Here is a 19,336-nt window from a genome sequence, read left to right as displayed (position 1 = left end):
CTTTTCGGGGTTTGTTTTTTTTAATGGTTAATTTCACGCCAGTTCAAAAGCCAACTATCAGAGCAAGGCACTCATCTGAGAGACCATGGAAATCACCTCAGGAATTATCAACTGAGGGAGGGACCTTAAGGTATCAGCACAGGAGAGCGGGGCAAGATAATCTTCTTTTCTCCTAAACTTTAAAGCAATCCCCAGTAGGGAGATGCACATCTACCACCTGCTGGAGACGGAGAATACTGGCGGGCTGATGTCACTGCAGGGCTGTGTACATACTGCGATGTCTGTCTCCATCTGCTGGTAGGAGGTGCATAACCCACTGGTTCTGGATTCGTCTGACTAGACACTAAGACAGAAGAAAGAAATACTTCCCTGCTGTTGGCTGAAGACTTGGGGGGAAGACGACTTCAGGAGGGAAGAGGGAACCAGGATCCCTGGTTTCCAGACCCTGGCTGCTGCGGGCTAAAGCCATTCAGGGATTGCCAAATCCCCCCCCGGCGCTCGCCCACCTCAACCACGAAGGTACCTAACACCTCAGGGAGCTTCTCTTTTAATCTTCTCTCTCTTCTAACATTTAGATCCCTTTTTCCCTTCTTCCAGGCTGCAGGTTTGCATCTCTAGCACCTGCTGAGGGGAGCGTAGGCGGCACTCTTGCTTAAGTCGCAGTGCCTGAAACGTTTTTACTCTCCCCTTCCGTCTGCTGGTAGCGGTTGCCTATGTCTGGACTGCTGTGGGGAATGAACAGGAACTCCTGCTAATGTCTTCTATTGCTCATCTGAATTGTGACTTGAAGAAGGGAGCATTAGCTCTTGAAAGCTCATCAAGGATTGTATAAAGGTAATCCGATAAAAACAAAACAGTATATGAAGGAGTATCTTTATTTAACCTTTTATTTCTGTGCACTGGGGCTGAATTCTGTGTCTGGAGGGCATTCCAGGCATGCACCGCCCCCCTCTCTGTGGAAAAAGTATTTCCCGCTGACGTTCCCCAGCTTAACACCTTGAAGTTTCATACCCTGACCCCTTCACTTCTATAGCATCCTGTGCTTTACTGCCTCTAGCAAAGAGACATCCAGAGAAGCAGCCCGGGATTTGGGGGCCCTTCAGGAACGAGTAGAAGCACCCCCCCCTGCGGTACTGCACCCCAGCCCCGGGACGTTACGCACGGGGCACTAACTGCAAAACGAAACCGAGGTTCCTTAATGCAGGCCCGGCGAGCTGCAATCACAGAGAGCCCCAGGCTGCGCAGCCCTAACCAAGATACAGCGCCTGCAGACGCGGCTCGTGCATATTCATTAGGGACATCCAGAGAAGCAGCCCGGGGTCTGTGGCCCTCCAGGCTGGCGAGGGAAGACCCCTGCCCTCATGCTGGGCAGGTCTCCAGCAGGTCTCAGTTCTTGGTGAAGCTTCTGTGGGCAGGCGGTGACTGCACTCGGTCCCGGAGGGCGGGGAGATCCTGGTTCTCGTCTCGGTGACGTGGGGGGGGGGGGGGGGGTAAGCGCTCTCCCGCGGGCAGGACTCCCGGCCGCGTCTCGGCGCGGTGCAGTGCGCCGCTGCTCTGGTCCCCCCTTTCTCAGCCGGAGGTCCCCCCCCCCCCAGGTGAGGCTCCAGGACGGGCTCCAGCGCCGGAGCGGCATCACCGCCGGTACATACTGAACGCCATGAAGCTGAAGAAGACGGTGACGCTGGCCAGGCAGACGGTGGCTGAGGCAGTGAAGTAGTGCTGGTACTGGACCTGGCAGTACCAGAGCAGCGCCAGCATGAGGAGGAAGAGCGGCACCATCAGGTTGCCCATGTTTAGGGAGGGTGCCGCCTGCTCGCCCCCTGCCCTGGCGCCGCTGGGCCCCTGGGGGGCGGCGTGCGGGGAGATGTGGCAGTGCAGCACGCAGTTATTAGCGAGGTGAAGGGACGCCATGGTCTGCGCGTCGTCGCGGAGCAGCTGGCCCTGGTAAATCAGCCGCACGAGGTGCTCCTGGCCCGGGAAAAACGTCCTGGAGAGAGAGAGAGAGGAGAGAGGCAGATTACGAACAATGCTCGGTGCCGCCCGTCACCCCTAGCACTGCCTGAACTCTTTACATTCGCTCTTACCTAAGGGAGACGCCCAGGATTTTAATACCTACATTATTCTGGGAGTGTCAGGCCAGATAGAGTAAGAGAGGCGGAAAGGCAGCAAACAACACGTGTAAGGGATGCCGAGCGGAAGAGCAAGGAAGGGGAGAAGTGCCAGCTTCTGAGAGGTGGAGAGGAGGGCACGGGAGGCACTGATTCCAGGCCGCGAGGGGGGTCCTGATTCCAGGCTGCGAGGGGTGGAGAGGGGGGCGCTGATTGCAGGCTCTGCGTGGTGGAGGGAGGAGAGGGGGGCGCTGATTCCAGGCTCTGAATGGTGGAGGGAGGAGAGGGGGGTGCTGATTCCAGGCTCTGAATGGTGGAGGGAGGAGAGGGGGGTGCTGATTCCAGGCTCTGAATGGTGGAGGGAGGAGAGGGGGGTGCTGATTCCAGGCTCTGAATGGTGGAGGGAGGAGAGGGGGGCACTGATTCCAGGCTCTGAATGGTGGAGGGAGGAGAGGGGGCGCTGATTCCAGGCTCTGAATGGTGGAGGGAGGAGAGGGGGGTGCTGATTCCAGGCTCTGAATGGTGGAGGGAGGAGGGGAGGCACTGATTCCAGGCTCTGAATGGTGGAGGGAGGAGAGGGGGGCGCTGATTCCAGGCTCTGCGTGGTGCAGGGAGGAGAGGGGGGCACTGATTCCAGGCTCTGCGTGGTGGAGGGAGGAGAGGGGGGCACTGATTCCAGGCTCTGAATGGTGGAGGGAGGAGGGGAGGCGCTGATTCCAGGCTCTGAATGGTGGAGGGAGGAGGGGAGGCGCTGATTCCAGGCTCTGAATGGTGGAGGGAGGAGAGAAGGGCGCTGATTCCAGGCTCTGCGTGGTGGAGGGAGGAGAGGGGGGCACTGATTCCAGGCTCTGAGTGGTGGAGGGAGGAGAGGGGGGCACTGATTCCAGGCTCTGAGTGGTGGAGGGAGGAGGGGAGGCGCTGATTCCAGGCTCTGAATGGTGGAGGGAGGAGAGGGGGGCGCTGATTCCAGGCTCTGAATGGTGGAGGGAGGAGGGGAGGCACTGATTCCAGGCTCTGAATGGTGGAGGGAGGAGGGGAGGCACTGATTCCAGGCTCTGAGTGGTGGAGGGAGGAGAGGGGGGTATCAGAGTGACATCTGCTTTTCCTCATATTCAGTAAAGATCTTAGTTTGGAAAAGAAGGAAGTAAGTATTTATAAGAATAGAAAACGTCATAATTAAAAGGCAAACGTGAGTGAAGAAAGGGGAGCCCTGGGCAGTGCCTGGCAGGTGTACAAAGGTTTGGTAACGCCCCGTCTGAAGAGGAGGAGGAGGACTACAGATATCTGAAAGGCGAGGTGCAGGAGAATACGAGATCTGGGGCTCTCTCACCGGCTTGATAACCCCATGGGCCAGTGGCTGCTGTGACTTTCTCCTCCATGGCTGAGCGCACTGCCCAAGAAAGAATCAAAACGCCACCAGGCCAGAGAAAACAGCCAAATAAAAGTTATGAGGGGAGAGCGAGAGAGTGCGAACGTTCATCAGCCACTGCTCGGTGAGGATGGCAGGCAGGAAAGCGTCCGAGGATACAAGACCCCCTAAGGTCCCACCGTGGTTATGACCGCAACATCCAGGGGTCCTGTGGCCATTCACCACCGCACCAATTCAGTCAAGACGAGGCGTGCATAACTTGCCAGAGTGACCCTACTGGATGAGTGCTTGCGTTTCCGCTGGGACTTCGAGTTATTAGTGCACTAGCAGGCTGGCCGCACACTACCAGCGCCGACTAATTCATCCAATCACTCTGTCTCCAGTTTCTTTTTTTTTTTTTTTGCGGCTAAGGATCGATCCTCTGTGCTTATCCTATACCTTCTTGAAGTCTCTTAGCATTTCGTCCTCCAGCACCTGCTCACAGAGGGAGCTCTATGCATCCACCCGCACGCCATCCATGAAAAACAACCACAAACTCTACAAAGAGAGGCTTAACGCACTCAAAACACATTCGCTAGCAGAAGGAATGGGTGGGGCTATGAGAGAACAATTCAAATATTTAGCAGGCATTATGGACGCGCAAGCAAGAAAACCTCGCTCATTCACTCCTGCCTTTTCACTTGTTTTGATTTAGGGTGCACTGGATGCACAACCTGAGCAGGTATGGGGAGGAGAGGACACAAGGTGAGAGCTGTGAGCAAACAAACCAGAAGACCGCAGGGGTTGAGCAACCCGAAGGTTAGAAACGATCCAAATGGAGAATAAAAACGGAAGAGATCACACTGCCTCTGAACTGAGCCAAGCTGGGACTGTGGCTTGAGTACTGTCGTTTGGGGCAGTTCTGGTTGCCCCAAGTCAAGAAAGACGGCGGAAAAAGAAAAAAAGTGCAGAGGAGGGCGACAAAATCAATAAATCGATAAATAGGAAGGAGCATCCCTCCTAGGATGAGGGGCTACGTAAGCGAGAACTCTTCAGCTTGGAAAAAACAAAAGAGAGGGCTGAGAGGGGACAGGATAGGAAGTTATGAAATCATGAGTGGGGCGAACGGATAAATACAAGGAGGGTTCTTTACCCTTTCACATGCCGTGAAATCAAATCGTAGGAAGTACTTCGTCACTCAGCGCACTCTGTTGCCAGGGAATGTGGTCAAGACGACAAGCACATTGGCCAGGTAGAGTAAAGAAAGTCATTGCTATCCCTGGGAGTGAGTAATGGGAAAGGAGAATTTACTACTTACCTAATAATTTCCTTTCCTTTAGTGAGGGTAGGTCAACCCCAGCAGGTGGAGACAGAGCAAAAGTGAAGTCACGGCCATATAGTCCTGCCCAGACGACACCAGCCCGCCAAACTGTGGACAAAACTGATTATACTTGAAAATTATCATCAGCAGTCAACCAAAAGAAACATACTTAGCAAACTAAGGGCTAGAGAAGCCACTTACCAGAGAAAGAATTATAGTCTGAACAGCTCGCCCGAAGAAAGGCTAACCAAAAATTCAATCAACAGGTAACCAAGGGTGGGTCTGGGATTGACCTACCCATCACTAAAGGAAAGGAAATCATCAGGTCATTTCTCCTTCCTTGGCATTCAGGCAGATCAGTCCCGACAAGTAGGATGTACCAAAGCTAATGTTGAGAAGAGCAGGAGGCTCCCAGTGGTCCAGTCAACACCACCCGTGCAAATGCCGCATCCTCCTAGCCCTAACATCCAAGCAGTAATGCTTGGAGAAGGTGTGCAAAGATGACCATGTTGCTGCTTGGCAAATTTTATCAGGCGACAAACGAAGTATTGCCCACGATACCGCCTGAGCCCTCGTGGAATGTGGTCTAACCTGCTTTGGTAAGGCCACCTCAGCAGCCAGACAGACCACCGTAATGACTTATTAAGCCAGTGGGTCATCGTTGCCCATGTTCCCAGTGCCCTGGTTACCTCCACCATGGAGCACAACCAGGCAGACAGGCTTCCGATCAGCTTTAGTCATCTCCAAGTACCGCAGTAAATGATACTTGACGTCCAAGAAACGCGAAAGATGATACTCCGCTCTATTGCTGTTCCTGTCCGAGGTGGGCAAAGAAACGGACTGATTCAAATGAAACTCTGAAACCACCTTGGACAAATAAGGAGGGCACAGACCGAAGCTCAACCGAACCCGGAGAAAAAGGGGTTCACGGCAGAAAGAGCATGCAGCTCAGAGACCAGACATAAGAACATAAGAAATTGCCATGCTGGGTCAGATCAAGGGTCCATCAAGCCCAGCATCCTGATTCCAACAGAGGCCAAAACCAGGCCACAAGAACCTGGCAATTACCCAAACACTAAGAAGAACCCATGCTACTGATGCAATTAATAGCAGTGGCTATTCCCTAAGTATAATTGATTAATAGCAGTTAATGGACTTCTCCTCCAAGAACTTATCCAAACCTTATTGGAACCCAGCTACACTAACTGCACTAACTACCTTTTCTGGCAACAAATTCCAGAGCTTTATTGTGCGTTGAGTGAAAAAGAATTTTCTCCGATTAGTCTTAAATATGTTACTTGCTAACTTCATGGAGTGCCCCCTAGTCCTTCTATTATTCAAAAGTGTAAATAACCGAGTCACATGCCAAACAGATAGCTACCAGAAAAACTGTCTTCAAGGTAAGCCATCGCAAGGAAAGTACACAGAGATTGAAAAGTCAGACTTGCCAAAAACACAAAGACCGTCAGCTCCCATTCTACTGGGCCCAAGTTTCTTCTTCTGAGGAAATCAGCTCTGATCTTGTCCTTTCTAGCAATGTGAAAGGCAGATATGCTTAGGCGGTGCTGCTCTAGCTTGTTGATGTTCCACTGTCACTCTGCCACATTCCAGCACACTTGCAACACGAACTCCTGACACTGAGCACCCCTCCCAGTTCCAGAGACTTGCATTTGTCGCAAGTACCAACCAATCTGGCATCATGGAAATTCCTTTCCTGAGATGATTTGCCTGTAACCATCAGTCCAGCTGGGATATCACCTCTAATGGGAGGAACAGCCTCATTGCATAGTTCTTCGACTGCGTACTCCATCAGGAGAGCAACGTACTCTGAAGAGGGTGCATACGTGCCCTTGCCCAGGGAACCACTTCTAATATGGCAACATCAACCCCAGGACCTGCAGATAAGATCCCAAGGTCGAACAAAGAGTTACACAGGGTTCGAACTTGCAATATCAATGTGTAGATCTCGGACTCCAACAGAAATACTCTGCCCCACCTTGTATCGAATGCAACTTCGAAATACTCCAGGACCTGAGACGGCTGCAAATTGCTCTTGGACCAAATTCACTACTGAGCCTAGTTCCTGTAACAAGGAACCCATCCTACAGGAAGCAGGAAGACTCTCTTCCACAATCTTGGCTCAAATCAACCAGTCTTCCAGATAGAGGTGAACTAAAATGCCTCTCCTTGCAGAGAGCCACTGCTACTACCACCACCACCATGACCTAGGAAAAAGATATTAGTTACCACAGCTAGCCAAAAAGGCAAGGCTTGAAACTGGTAATGATGATATAGATTAGCAAATCGTAGGAACCGCTGTATATGCATATTCCCGATGGATGGGAATATGCATATACATCTGTCAGATCTAGAGATGTAAGGTACTCTCCTGCATGAGCTGCCATCATGACAGAGCGCACCGTTTCCACTCTGGAATGCATGACTCGTAAATGTCAATTCGCATCAAGAGATCCAGTATGGGCTGAAACCACCCTTCCTTCTTAGGCATGACAAAATTAATGGAACATCCTGTGGTTCGAGAACGGGAATCACTGCTTTCAGGTTTAACCACCATTGTAATATCGCTTCCACTTCTGAGGGGAGTTACATGGAAAGACCATTAAGGCATCCGGAGGAAAGTGAAGAAATTCTAGAGCATACCGTCCCAAATAACTTCGAGAACACATTGATCCGAAGTAATCTGCATCCATCTGTGATAAAAATGGGTTAGACGCCACCTATCTCCTGAACAAAGAGGTGAGCCCTCAAACCTTCAATGGGAAGACCGAGGAACTCCACCTCAAAAGTCCACATTCTTTTGGGGTCCTCAAGGGTGAAAAGGACTGAGACCTGTGGAAAGAACCTATCCTATAAGGTTGAAAACGCCCTAAAGGCTTTGCTTCAGGATAACGTCAATCCTCCTATCCTGAGCATCCTTCAGAGCCGCACCTCCCTCTACTGGGATGGTGGTACGTTTCATGACAGAACACACCAAGGTATCTACCCTAGGGAAATGCAACAGCTCTCTGGCCTGCGGATCCAAGGGGTATAAACCCACTAAGACGAGTTCTCCTTTAAAAGATGCCTCTGGTGCAGTCCATTCCAGGTTAATCAACTCCTGAGGAAGGTAACAAGAAGCCTTGCATAAGGTGACCAAAATAGGAAGCATCTTCTGCATGCTCAAGGAGTCAGGCCCAGCTACTTCCAGGATCTTCAAGGCCTGAGAGAGCAAACCCAGCAACTCATTTCTTGTGAAAGAAACAGAGAAGAGTTTGATATGGCTCCAAATCTGGGGGAATGTTCCCCGCCACCATCAGTATCATCCAGATCCACCTGCATTCGAGCTTAGTCAGGCTGCATTGTGTCAATTGCGCTTGACCGGGGAAACAAGCAGAGGAGCACTTGCAGCACATGGACCAACCTTAGTAGGCAGTGCAGATTCAGAAGACTGGTCCTGTAGAAGCGTCTGCAATCCCTGGAAGAATTCCACCCAGGAAAAAAGGAGGACGGGTCCATTCCAGGCCCCAGAGGCCCGCACCTGACGTCCTGAGAACCAGCGACTCATGACGACTCTGCCCGTGGATCAATCAAGGGAGGAGACAGCCCCGTCACGTCTCCCTCGGCCCACGTCCCTCAGACTGAGGAGATGCACCATTGCTGGCAAAATCGGAAGGGGGTAAATCTCACCAAGCATCCGGGCAGCGCTGACACAGGCTTAAAGAAAGCTCCAGCTGAAAGGCCCTGATGTGGCATGCAGCAGAAATAGATAAGCGCTTAGGCTTCTTCGCTGCAAGCTCCATAGCTGTAAGCGCGCAGAACGGTAAAAGCTCGCACCTGGAATATGCACGCACAAACCCACGTAAAAGCCCTCCCTGGTTGAGAACAGGAATGGATCCAGGCTACAGGGCGGGGGAGAGGGCTAAAGCCTTCACTGCAGAGCCTGACTCAGCCTGCAATCGCTATTAACATTTTTGGTCCACGCCAGTCAAGGCTCCTGAACCGAGAGCACTCGACCGAGGGAGGGACTGCATGGTATCATCTTAGGAGGCGAGCGGCGCTGTATAGGATGTCTCAACTTTCCGTTATTTCCTTTCGATTTCTTTCCTTCTCTCTACTCCCCTGAAGGGAAATGCAGGTCTATCACCTGCTGGAGCCGGTGAATGTTGCGGCGGGACTATGATGGCTGTGATCTCAGCTTTCGCTCCGTCTCCATCCGTTGGCAGGAGCTGCAGAACCCACTCATTGGGACCGACCTGCCCGAACACCAAGGAACAGGGTCTACTTCAAGGGGTCTGCCGGGTACTTGCAACCTGGACTGGGCCACTGTCAGACAGGACGCTGGGCTCAATGGAGCTTAGTCTAACCCAGCATGGAAATTCTTGTTCTTAAGACAACCGAAGAAAACCGCAGAGCAGCTCTCAGCCCCAGGAGTCCGAGTGGAGGGGGAGGACAGCTGCTTACGTACTGACTGTATGGTGAGACAAGCAGGGAATGCACGAGGGCCACGGAAGCACCGATGTGAAGCGGCGGCAGAAATCAATACAGGCCACATCACATTCACAAGTGGAGGCAGAAAAGAGAGAGAGAGAGAGAATCAGGAGATAAAGTGAAAGGAAACTTACAAATCCCTACGCTGGCACAAAGTTAAAATGCAAAAGGTGCAACTGGAAAACAGACAGACAGACAGTGACCGGAGAGGGAGAGACATCAGGATCACATAAATACAAAAAAGGTGAAGATCCAGATATCACACAAGAATCGCTAAAACCACCCGTCGTGTCACACTCTCGCTTTCCGTCAGCAGCTGCAGCGCAGTCCCCGTCTAACACTACTTAACATTTCTACAGCGCGTCGCCCTCCCTGCAGATCGTGCCCGTGATGAACGGGAACGCAGCGCAAGCCAGACGGGCAGACAGAACGGCAAAACTGCACGGCTCAGGACTCCTGCAAGTCCCGAAGAGCCACCAGGAAGGGAGCAGCTCATTGCATCAGGAGTGACCGAGGCAGCAACGAAAGACTCCCAAGGGCAGGACCCCTGTCAGAAAGGCATTGGCAGAGAGACAAGAGGAAGGATATGCAAACATGGCCAGAGAAGCCAGGGGCCGCAGGGCAACGTGGCGAGGCAGCAGAGGAAAGCCGACCACCAGGAACGTGAACAAAAGAAACAGAGGAGAGCAGTTTCCATGGACCGGGGGGTCGACGACGGCGTTAAAAGGAAGATTGGAGGAACTTGCTGTGCCAGGCCCGGAAAGAGGAAGCTAGGAAGAGTCTCGGGCCCGAGCATCACAGGATGGGAGTGAAACATCTCCCAAGGAACATTCGAGTCAGCCAAGGAACTGGGACGTAGGCAAGCCCTGAAGCAAGAATGATCCTGCAAAGCAGCCGGAAGAAAGCCATGAACTTATCCAGACAGAGAAAAGCACCCGGGGAGCACAGCTGCGGGTTTCAGGACGGCACTAAGAGAGGAAACGGGCAGAGCCTGAAGCAGGAATGATCCTGCAAAGCAGCCGGAAGAAAGCCATGAACTTATCCAGACACAGAAAAGCACCCGGGGAGCACAGCTGCGGGTTTCAGGACGGCACTAAGAGAGGAAACGGGCAGAGCCTGAAGCAGGAATGATCCTGCAAAGCAGCCGGAAGAAAGCCATGAACTTATCCAGACAGAGAAAAGCACCCGGGGAGCACAGCTGCGGGTTTCAGGACGGCACTAAGAGAGGAAACGGGCAGAGCCTGAAGCAAGAATGATCCTGCAAAGCAGCCGGAAGAAAGCCATGAACTTATCCAGACAGAGAAAAGCACCCGGGGAGCACAGCTGCGGGTTTCAGGACGGCACTAAGAGAGGAAACGGGCAGAGCCTGAAGCAGGAATGATCGTGCAAAGCAGCCGGAAGAAAGCCATGAACTTATCCAGACAGAGAAAAGCACCCGGGGAGCACAGCTGCGGGTTTCAGGACGGCACTAAGAGAGGAAACGGGCAGAGCCTGAAGCAGGAATGATCGTGCAAAGCAGCCGGAAGAAAGCCATGAACTTATCCAGACAGAGAAAAGCACCCGGGGAGCACAGCTGCGGGTTTCAGGACGGCACAAAGAGAGGAAACGGGCAGAGCCTGAAGCAGGAATGATCCTGCAAAGCAGCCGGAAGAAAGCCATGAACTTATCCAGACAGAGAAAAGCACCCGGGGAGCACAGCTGCGGGTTTCAGGACGGCACTAAGAGAGGAAACGGGCAGAGCCTGAAGCAGGAATGATCCTGCAAAGCAGCCGGAAGAAAGCCATGAACTTATCCAGACAGAGAAAAGCACCCGGGGAGCACAGCTGCGGGTTTCAGGACGGCACTAAGAGAGGAAACGGGCAGAGCCTGAAGCAGGAATGATCCTGCAAAGCAGCCGGAAGAAAGCCATGAACTTATCCAGACAGAGAAAAGCACCCGGGGAGCACAGCTGCGGGTTTCAGGACGGCACTAAGAGAGGAAACGGGCAGAGCCTGAAGCAGGAATGATCCTGCAAAGCAGCCGGAAGAAAGCCATGAACTTATCCAGACAGAGAAAAGCACCCGGGGAGCACAGCTGCGGGTTTCAGGACGGCACTAAGAGAGGAAACGGGCAGAGCCTGAAGCAGGAATGATCCTGCAAAGCAGCCGGAAGAAAGCCATGAACTTATCCAGACAGAGAAAAGCACCCGGGGAGCACAGCTGCGGGTTTCAGGACGGCACTAAGAGAGGAAACGAGCAGAGCCTGAAGCAGGAATGATCCTGCAAAGCAGCCGGAAGAAAGCCATGAACTTATCCAGACAGAGAAAAGCACCCGGGGAGCACAGCTGCGGGTTTCAGGACGGCACTAAGAGAGGAAACGGGCAGAGCCTGAAGCAGGAATGATCCTGCAAAGCAGCCGGAAGAAAGCCATGAACTTATCCAGACAGAGAAAAGCACCCGGGGAGCACAGCTGCGGGTTTCAGGACGGCACTAAGAGAGGAAACGGGCAGAGCCTGAAGCAGGAATGATCCTGCAAAGCAGCCGGAAGAAAGCCATGAACTTATCCAGACAGAGAAAAGCACCCGGGGAGCACAGCTGCGGGTTTCAGGACGGCACTAAGAGAGGAAACGGGCAGAGCCTGAAGCAGGAATGATCCTGCAAAGCAGCCGGAAGAAAGCCATGAACTTATCCAGACAGAGAAAAGCACCCGGGGAGCACAGCTGCGGGTTTCAGGACGGCACTAAGAGAGGAAACGGGCAGAGCCTGAAGCAGGAATGATCCTGCAAAGCAGCCGGAAGAAAGCCATGAACTTATCCAGACAGAGAAAAGCACCCGGGGAGCACAGCTGCGGGTTTCAGGACGGCACTAAGAGAGGAAACGGGCAGAGCCTGAAGCAGGAATGATCCTGCAAAGCAGCCGGAAGAAAGCCATGAACTTATCCAGACAGAGAAAAGCACCCGGGGAGCACAGCTGCGGGTTTCAGGACGGCACTAAGAGAGGAAACGGGCAGAGCCTGAAGCAGGAATGATCCTGCAAAGCAGCCGGAAGAAAGCCATGAACTTATCCAGACAGAGAAAAGCACCCGGGGAGCACAGCTGCGGGTTTCAGGACGGCACTAAGAGAGGAAACGGGCAGAGCCTGAAGCAGGAATGATCCTGCAAAGCAGCCGGAAGAAAGCCATGAACTTATCCAGACAGAGAAAAGCACCCGGGGAGCACAGCTGCGGGTTTCAGGACGGCACTAAGAGAGGAAACGGGCAGAGCCTGAAGCAGGAATGATCCTGCAAAGCAGCCGGAAGAAAGCCATGAACTTATCCAGACAGAGAAAAGCACCCGGGGAGCACAGCTGCGGGTTTCAGGACGGCACTAAGAGAGGAAACGGGCAGAGCCTGAAGCAGGAATGATCCTGCAAAGCAGCCGGAAGAAAGCCATGAACTTATCCAGACAGAGAAAAGCACCCGGGGAGCACAGCTGCGGGTTTCAGGACGGCACTAAGAGAGGAAACGGGCAGAGCCTGAAGCAGGAATGATCCTGCAAAGCAGCCGGAAGAAAGCCATGAACTTATCCAGACAGAGAAAAGCACCCGGGGAGCACAGCTGCGGGTTTCAGGACGGCACTAAGAGAGGAAACGGGCAGAGCCTGAAGCAGGAATGATCCTGCAAAGCAGCCGGAAGAAAGCCATGAACTTATCCAGACAGAGAAAAGCACCCGGGGAGCACAGCTGCGGGTTTCAGGACGGCACTAAGAGAGGAAACGGGCAGAGCCTGAAGCAGGAATGATCCTGCAAAGCAGCCGGAAGAAAGCCATGAACTTATCCAGACAGAGAAAAGCACCCGGGGAGCACAGCTGCGGGTTTCAGGACGGCACTAAGAGAGGAAACGGGCAGAGCCTGAAGCAGGAATGATCCTGCAAAGCAGCCGAAAGAAAGCCATGAACTTATCCAGACAGAGAAAAGCACCCGGGGAGCACAGCTGCGGGTTTCAGGACGGCACTAAGAGAGGAAACGGGCAGAGCCTGAAGCAGGAATGATCCTGCAAAGCAGCCGGAAGAAAGCCATGAACTTATCCAGACAGAGAAAAGCACCCGGGGAGCACAGCTGCGGGTTTCAGGACGGCACTAAGAGAGGAAACGGGCAGAGCCTGAAGCAGGAATGATCCTGCAAAGCAGCCGGAAGAAAGCCATGAACTTATCCAGACAGAGAAAAGCACCCGGGGAGCACAGCTGCGGGTTTCAGGACGGCACTAAGAGAGGAAACGGGCAGAGCCTGAAGCAGGAATGATCCTGCAAAGCAGCCGGAAGAAAGCCATGAACTTATCCAGACAGAGAAAAGCACCCGGGGAGCACAGCTGCGGGTTTCAGGACGGCACTAAGAGAGGAAACGGGCAGAGCCTGAAGCAGGAATGATCCTGCAAAGCAGCCGGAAGAAAGCCATGAACTTATCCAGACAGAGAAAAGCACCCGGGGAGCACAGCTGCGGGTTTCAGGACGGCACTAAGAGAGGAAACGAGCAGAGCCTGAAGCAGGAATGATCGTGCAAAGCAGCCGAAAGAAAGCCATGAACTTATCCAGACAGAGAAAAGCACCCGGGGAGCACAGCTGCGGGTTTCAGGACGGCACTAAGAGAGGAAACGAGCAGAGCCTGAAGCAGGAATGATCCTGCAAAGCAGCCGGAAGAAAGCCATGAACTTATCCAGACAGAGAAAAGCACCCGGGGAGCACAGCTGCGGGTTTCAGGACGGCACTAAGAGAGGAAACGGGCAGAGCAGACTCCAGTAGAGAGGGGGGCAGGGGGGTTTTCCAGGTGACGCGGCTTCTCTCCCCTCTCGTGTCTGACTCACTTTGTCGTCTCTGAAGGAGAGGAGACGACCACGGCCTCCCCTGTGTGCGCAGGTGCCGCCCCCTCGTCCTCCCACCCAGTCTCACCTTTTTATGTAGCTGAGCGTGTCCTCCGGCCTGACTCGGATTAACCTCTCGCTGTCATTCAGGAACTTCAGCCGCAGGACCATTAACTCCGCTGAACCCGCGGGGGCGGACACGGGGCCGGCGCGGAGGCTCCCAGGTGGACACGCCAGAGGTGAAGGGCCTTCCGCGGGGCCGCCTTCGGTTTCGGGGCCCGCAGCGTTTATTCTGTGCCTCAGGCCGGCCGGGGCGGTGGACTCCGCGGGGGAGGGGGAGGAGGAGGAGGCGTCTGCGGAAGACGGGAGGGCGTTTTCCCCCCGTTCCTCTCCCGCCCGCTGGCTGGGAGGAAAGGCGGGGGCCGCAGAAGCAAAGGGCGTGCTCCCCCATTCCGAGGTGTGCGTGGACACCCAAGCCAAGCCCAGCACCAGCAGGCAGAAAACCAGGGCGAAGAGGAGGGTCACTTCATCTCCTACGCCTTCAATGAGGGCCATGGCGCAGGGCAAGCCAGCACTAGGGACCTGCGGAGGAAAAGATGCAACAAGACAAAGCAAGATCAGCACCAAGTATAAGTCAAATCAATCCACTGCCGTCTCACGAGAGTCACTGGGAGATGGAAATGAACACAGACCACTTCCTCAGCGAGCGCTCTCAAAAGAGACAGCAAAGGATGAGAGAAAGGGATACAGGTGGAAGGGGTTACTGGAGGCGGGGGGGGAAGGAGTTGCTGGAGGGGTTAAAGGTGGGAAGGGATCACTGGAGGGGATTAAGAGCTATTGTACAGGATGATAGGAAAATTGGTCCTTACCTGCTAATTTTCGTTCCTGTAGTACCAAGGATCAGTCCAGACTGCTGGGTTCTGCCTCCCCTCCAGCAGATGGAGTCAGAGAAACAAACCAAAAAGACACCCCCTATATAACCTGGTGTGCCACCTGCAATCCCCCAGTATAATGAATATCCAAGCAGAATGACATAAATTTCAATAACTATTGACTAGATCAATCCAAACTGTAACTTTGACAAAAAAGAGAAACCCGAAAAGGTAAAAAGAACTCGTGCCAGAAAACAATGATGGCGAAGCATCAGTACCTAATATTGTGAAGAGAAACTCTGCAAAATGGAAATACAATCAGCTGAGCGGACTCTCGCAGACTCATGGGCGGGCGTCTGGACTGATCCTTGGTACTACAGGAACGAAAATTAGCAGGTAAGAACCAATTTTCCTTTCCCTGTACGTACCAGGATCAGTCCAGACTGCTGGGATGTACCCAAGCTGCCCTAAGAGGGGTGGGACCTAGAGAGTCCCGCTCGAAGTACACTGTCACCAAAAGTATCTACGTGTGGGTCCCTGATGTCCAAACAGTAATGCTTAGCAAACATGTGCAAGGATTTCCAAGTGGCTGCCCTGTAAATCTCTTGAGGAGACACGCACTGGCTCTCTGCCCAGGAAGCCGCTTGCGACCTGATGGAATGCACTTTAAGACCGTCTGGTACCTGTTTTCCGTGACATATGTAAGCTGAGGCAATAGCCTCCTTCGACCAGCGCGCAACGGTATTCTTAGAAGCCTTAGACCCCTTCTTTGGATCACTCCATAAGACAAACAAATGGTCAGAAATACGGAAGGGATTTGTCACCTCCAAGTACTGCAAGAGACTATGACGAACATCCAACCGCCGCAGATCCCGAAGTTTTATCCACTTCTGTAAAGGCTGGCAACTCCACCGTCTGGTTGACGTGAAAAGCCGAAACCACCTTAGGCAAAAAGGAGGGTACCGTCCGAAGTGAAACCCCCGAGTCAGAAATCCGTAAGAATGGTTCTCTGCACGACAATGCCTGAAGTTCGGAGATTCGTCTGGCCGAACAGATAGCCACGAGAAACACAGTTTTTAGTGTCAGATCCTTCAAGGTTGCCTGCTTGAGAGGCTCAAAAGGAGAACCAAATTCAAACTCCACGAGGGACAAACCGCGTGCAGCGGCGGTCTCAGCTGTTTGGCTCCCTTCAAAAAACGGATTACATCCGGATGGCCCGCTATAATAGAGCCATCGACCCTACCTCTTAAGCATCCTAATGCTGATACTTGGACCCAGAGCGAACTGTACGCCAAACCTTTCTTTAAGCCCTCCTGCAGAAAGGCAAGGATATGAACGATGGAGGTCTTCCGCGGGGAAATCCTCTTCACGCTACACCAAGAAGTAGAAGTTTTACGTGCTTGAAATAAAGTGGAAATCACTGCCTCCGGGTAGCCTTTCTTTCTTAATTGCCGCCGTTCATAAGCCAAGCTGCAAGATAAAAGTGAGCTGCCTAATCGAAAAATACTGGACCTTGCCGCAGTAGATTTGGCAGGTGACCCAGACGTAGAGGGTCTGGGTCACCTGCCAAACCTGCGGACCTGATCAACCTCGATCGCGAGGTTGATCAGGTCCGCAAACCAAGGTCTTCTTGGCCACTCCGGAGCCACAAGTATGACTGGACCCTGGTGGGATTCTATGCGCCTTAACACCTTTCCCACTAGTGGCCATGAAGGAAACACGTAGAGGAGAATGCCGGGAGGACCAGGGCATCCACCCCTTCCGATCCGTGTTCCCTTCTGCGACTGAAAAATCGAGCCGCTTTCACGTTTAGACGGGTCGCCATCAGATCCATGCGAGGCATCCCCCAACGTTGTACCACAAGGTGCATCGCCTCTTTGGACAATTCCCACTCTCCGGGATCTAGCTGTTGGTGACTGAGAAAATCTGCCTGGACATTGTCCACTCCGGCTATGTGGGATGCCACTATGCGGCCCAGATGGCGTTCCGCCCAGAACATTAGCTGGTCTGCCTCGGAGGCTACTGGCCGACTCCTTGTTCCTCCTTGTCGATTTATGTAAGCCACGGTGGTCACGTTGTCGGAAAGGATCCGTACTGCCCGCTGCCAAACCAATGGAAGAAAACGACGCAGTGCTAGGCGGACTACTCGGGTTTCCAACCGATTGATGGACCACTTGGCCTGCAGAGGTGTCCACAGCCCCTGTGCTGTGTGCGATTGACAGACCGCCCCCCATCCGGAGAGGCTGGCATCCATCGTCACGATTAACCACTGTGGATTCTCGAGGTCTACCCCCCCGAAGTAAGTGATTCGGCACTAGCCACCTATCCAGGCTGGCTTGAGTGGTCTCCGGTAAGGGTAGGTGGAACTCCTCTGACCTTGGATCCCAGCGGGAAAGCAAGGCCCTTTGTAAGGGTCTCAGATGAGCAAAAGCCCAAGGAACCATCTCTAGGGTAGAACCCATAGAACCAAGTACCTGTAAATAATCCCATGCTTGGGAACCGGGAGAGCCAATAGATGGTGAACCTGAGTCATAAGCTTCTCCATTCTCAACTGAGGCAGGTAGACTTTGCCCACCGATGTGTCGAAACGAGCACCCAGAAACTCTAAGATTTGAGATGGGACCAGTTGGTTCTTGATATAACTGACCACCCAGCCTAATGACTGTAGACAGCATATGACCGACTGAACTGCCTCCTTGCAAAGTTCTTCTGATTTCGCCCGAATGAGCCAGTCGTCCAGATATGGGTGCACTAGTATCCCCTCTCGCCGGAGACTGGCCACAAACACTACCATCACCTTGGTGAATACTCAGGGAGCTATCGCGAATCCAAAGGGAAGAGCACAAAACTGGTAGTTCTCTCCCAGCACCATGAACCTCAGGAATCTCTGATGGTGCTCCTGAATTCCTATATGAAGGTAAGCTTCCATCAGATCCAAAGAAGCCAAATATTCGCCCCTGTGGACGGCCGCTATGACGGACCGTAACGTCTCCATACGAAACCGAGGGACTCGTAAACCTTAAGAACATAAGAAATTGCCATGCTGGGTCAGACCAAGGGTCCATCAAGCCCAGCATTCTGTTTCCAACAGAGGCCAAAACCAGGCCACAAGAACCAGGCAATTACCCGAACACTAAGAAGATCCCATGCTACTGATCCAATTTATAGCAGTGGCTATTCCCTAAGTAATCTTGATTAATAGCCATTAATGGACTTCTCCTCCAAGAAATTATCCAAACCCTTTTTGACCTTGTTGACCTTCTTTAAATTTATTTATTTATTTATTTATTTATTTAAAGGGTCTTTTATACCGATATTAGTGGAAACATCATATCGGTTTACATCAAACCATGGAAAAAGAAAGGAATTTACAAAAAACAGGGGAGAGGGGAGGGGGGTAAAAGGAACCAATAGGATAGCATGGAAAGCGCAAGAAATCAGACAGGCGAACTTGAAAACTTAAAGAAGAAAAGCAGTATCAAATCTAAACGTAACATTACAAGATAGATCCAAGATAGGTCGAAACGCGCCTTCCTTTTGGGAACCATGAAGTAAATGGAGTATCGACCGGTTCCACATTCCCGCGGTGGAACTGGAACAATCGCTCCTAGGGCCTTCAACCGCCTCAAAGTTTGAAGAATCACCTGACGTTTTGCTGGCGCCCCGCCGGGAGACACAAGAAACAAATCCCAAAGAGGCCGAGCAAAAATCCAAAGCGTAACAGTGATTTATAATATCCAGTACCCATTGGTCCGACGTGATTCTGGCCCATTCCTCACGAAACCACGACAACCGTCCCCCTATCTGCGGGACGGAGGAATGAGCCGGCGCGGCTTCATTGGGGGGAGTTTTGTTGGCGGTGAAACCCTGGGAAGAGCCACCGCGGGAAGGTCATCTGCCACGAAAGGACTGAGGTCACGCCTGTGACCGTCCTGCCGGTTGTCGACTGGCAAAGGAAGCCCCCCCACTGCTAGACCGAAAACGACGTTGCCCACGGAAACACCCCCAAGCGGAGCTGAACTGCCGATACGAACGGGGCTTAATCCTCCGGAAGCTTGTAAACCTTGTTATCCCCCCTAAGGGCCTTAACAAGTGGTTCCAGATCATCGTCAAACAACAATTTTCCCTTGAAAGGAAAAGAAGCTAACTGAGACTTAGGCGCGGCATTTCAGCGCGCGAAAAATAAAGAAAAGAAGGCAGCCGGGCGAAAAAGTGCGCCCCGTCCGGGCAGGGACCAAATAGAAAAAGAAATTATTATCCCTTTTCTTTTTTTTTTTTACGTCCCCGCCAGTAAGAAATAAAAATGATCAGCACCTTCCGGAGGAATATTCGTCTCCGTGAATGATGGGGGGGTGGGGAGAGAGTGATCGGCCCACCGATTAATACT

General features: G+C 52.7%; 1 protein-coding gene across 1 annotated transcript; it reads right to left on the bottom strand.

Moving 5' to 3' along the window:
- Positions 1-462: 462 nt before the first annotated feature.
- On the bottom strand, positions 463-14,661 carry LOC115083427 (transmembrane and ubiquitin-like domain-containing protein 1). The gene is made up of 2 exons (XM_029587232.1): positions 14,166-14,661; positions 463-1,987 (listed from the first exon to the last, which is right to left on the bottom strand). The coding sequence occupies exons 1-2, from the start codon at positions 14,630-14,632 to the stop codon at positions 1,633-1,635; spliced, it is 822 nt and encodes a 273-aa protein (XP_029443092.1). The 5' UTR covers positions 14,633-14,661; the 3' UTR covers positions 463-1,632.
- Positions 14,662-19,336: the final 4,675 nt, after the last annotated feature.

The sequence above is a fragment of the Rhinatrema bivittatum genome, chromosome 2 (genome assembly GCF_901001135.1).
Source record: "Rhinatrema bivittatum chromosome 2, aRhiBiv1.1, whole genome shotgun sequence".
Classification (NCBI taxonomy): domain Eukaryota; kingdom Metazoa; phylum Chordata; class Amphibia; order Gymnophiona; family Rhinatrematidae; genus Rhinatrema; species Rhinatrema bivittatum.
This window is presented reverse-complemented; position numbering and strand designations above follow the sequence as displayed.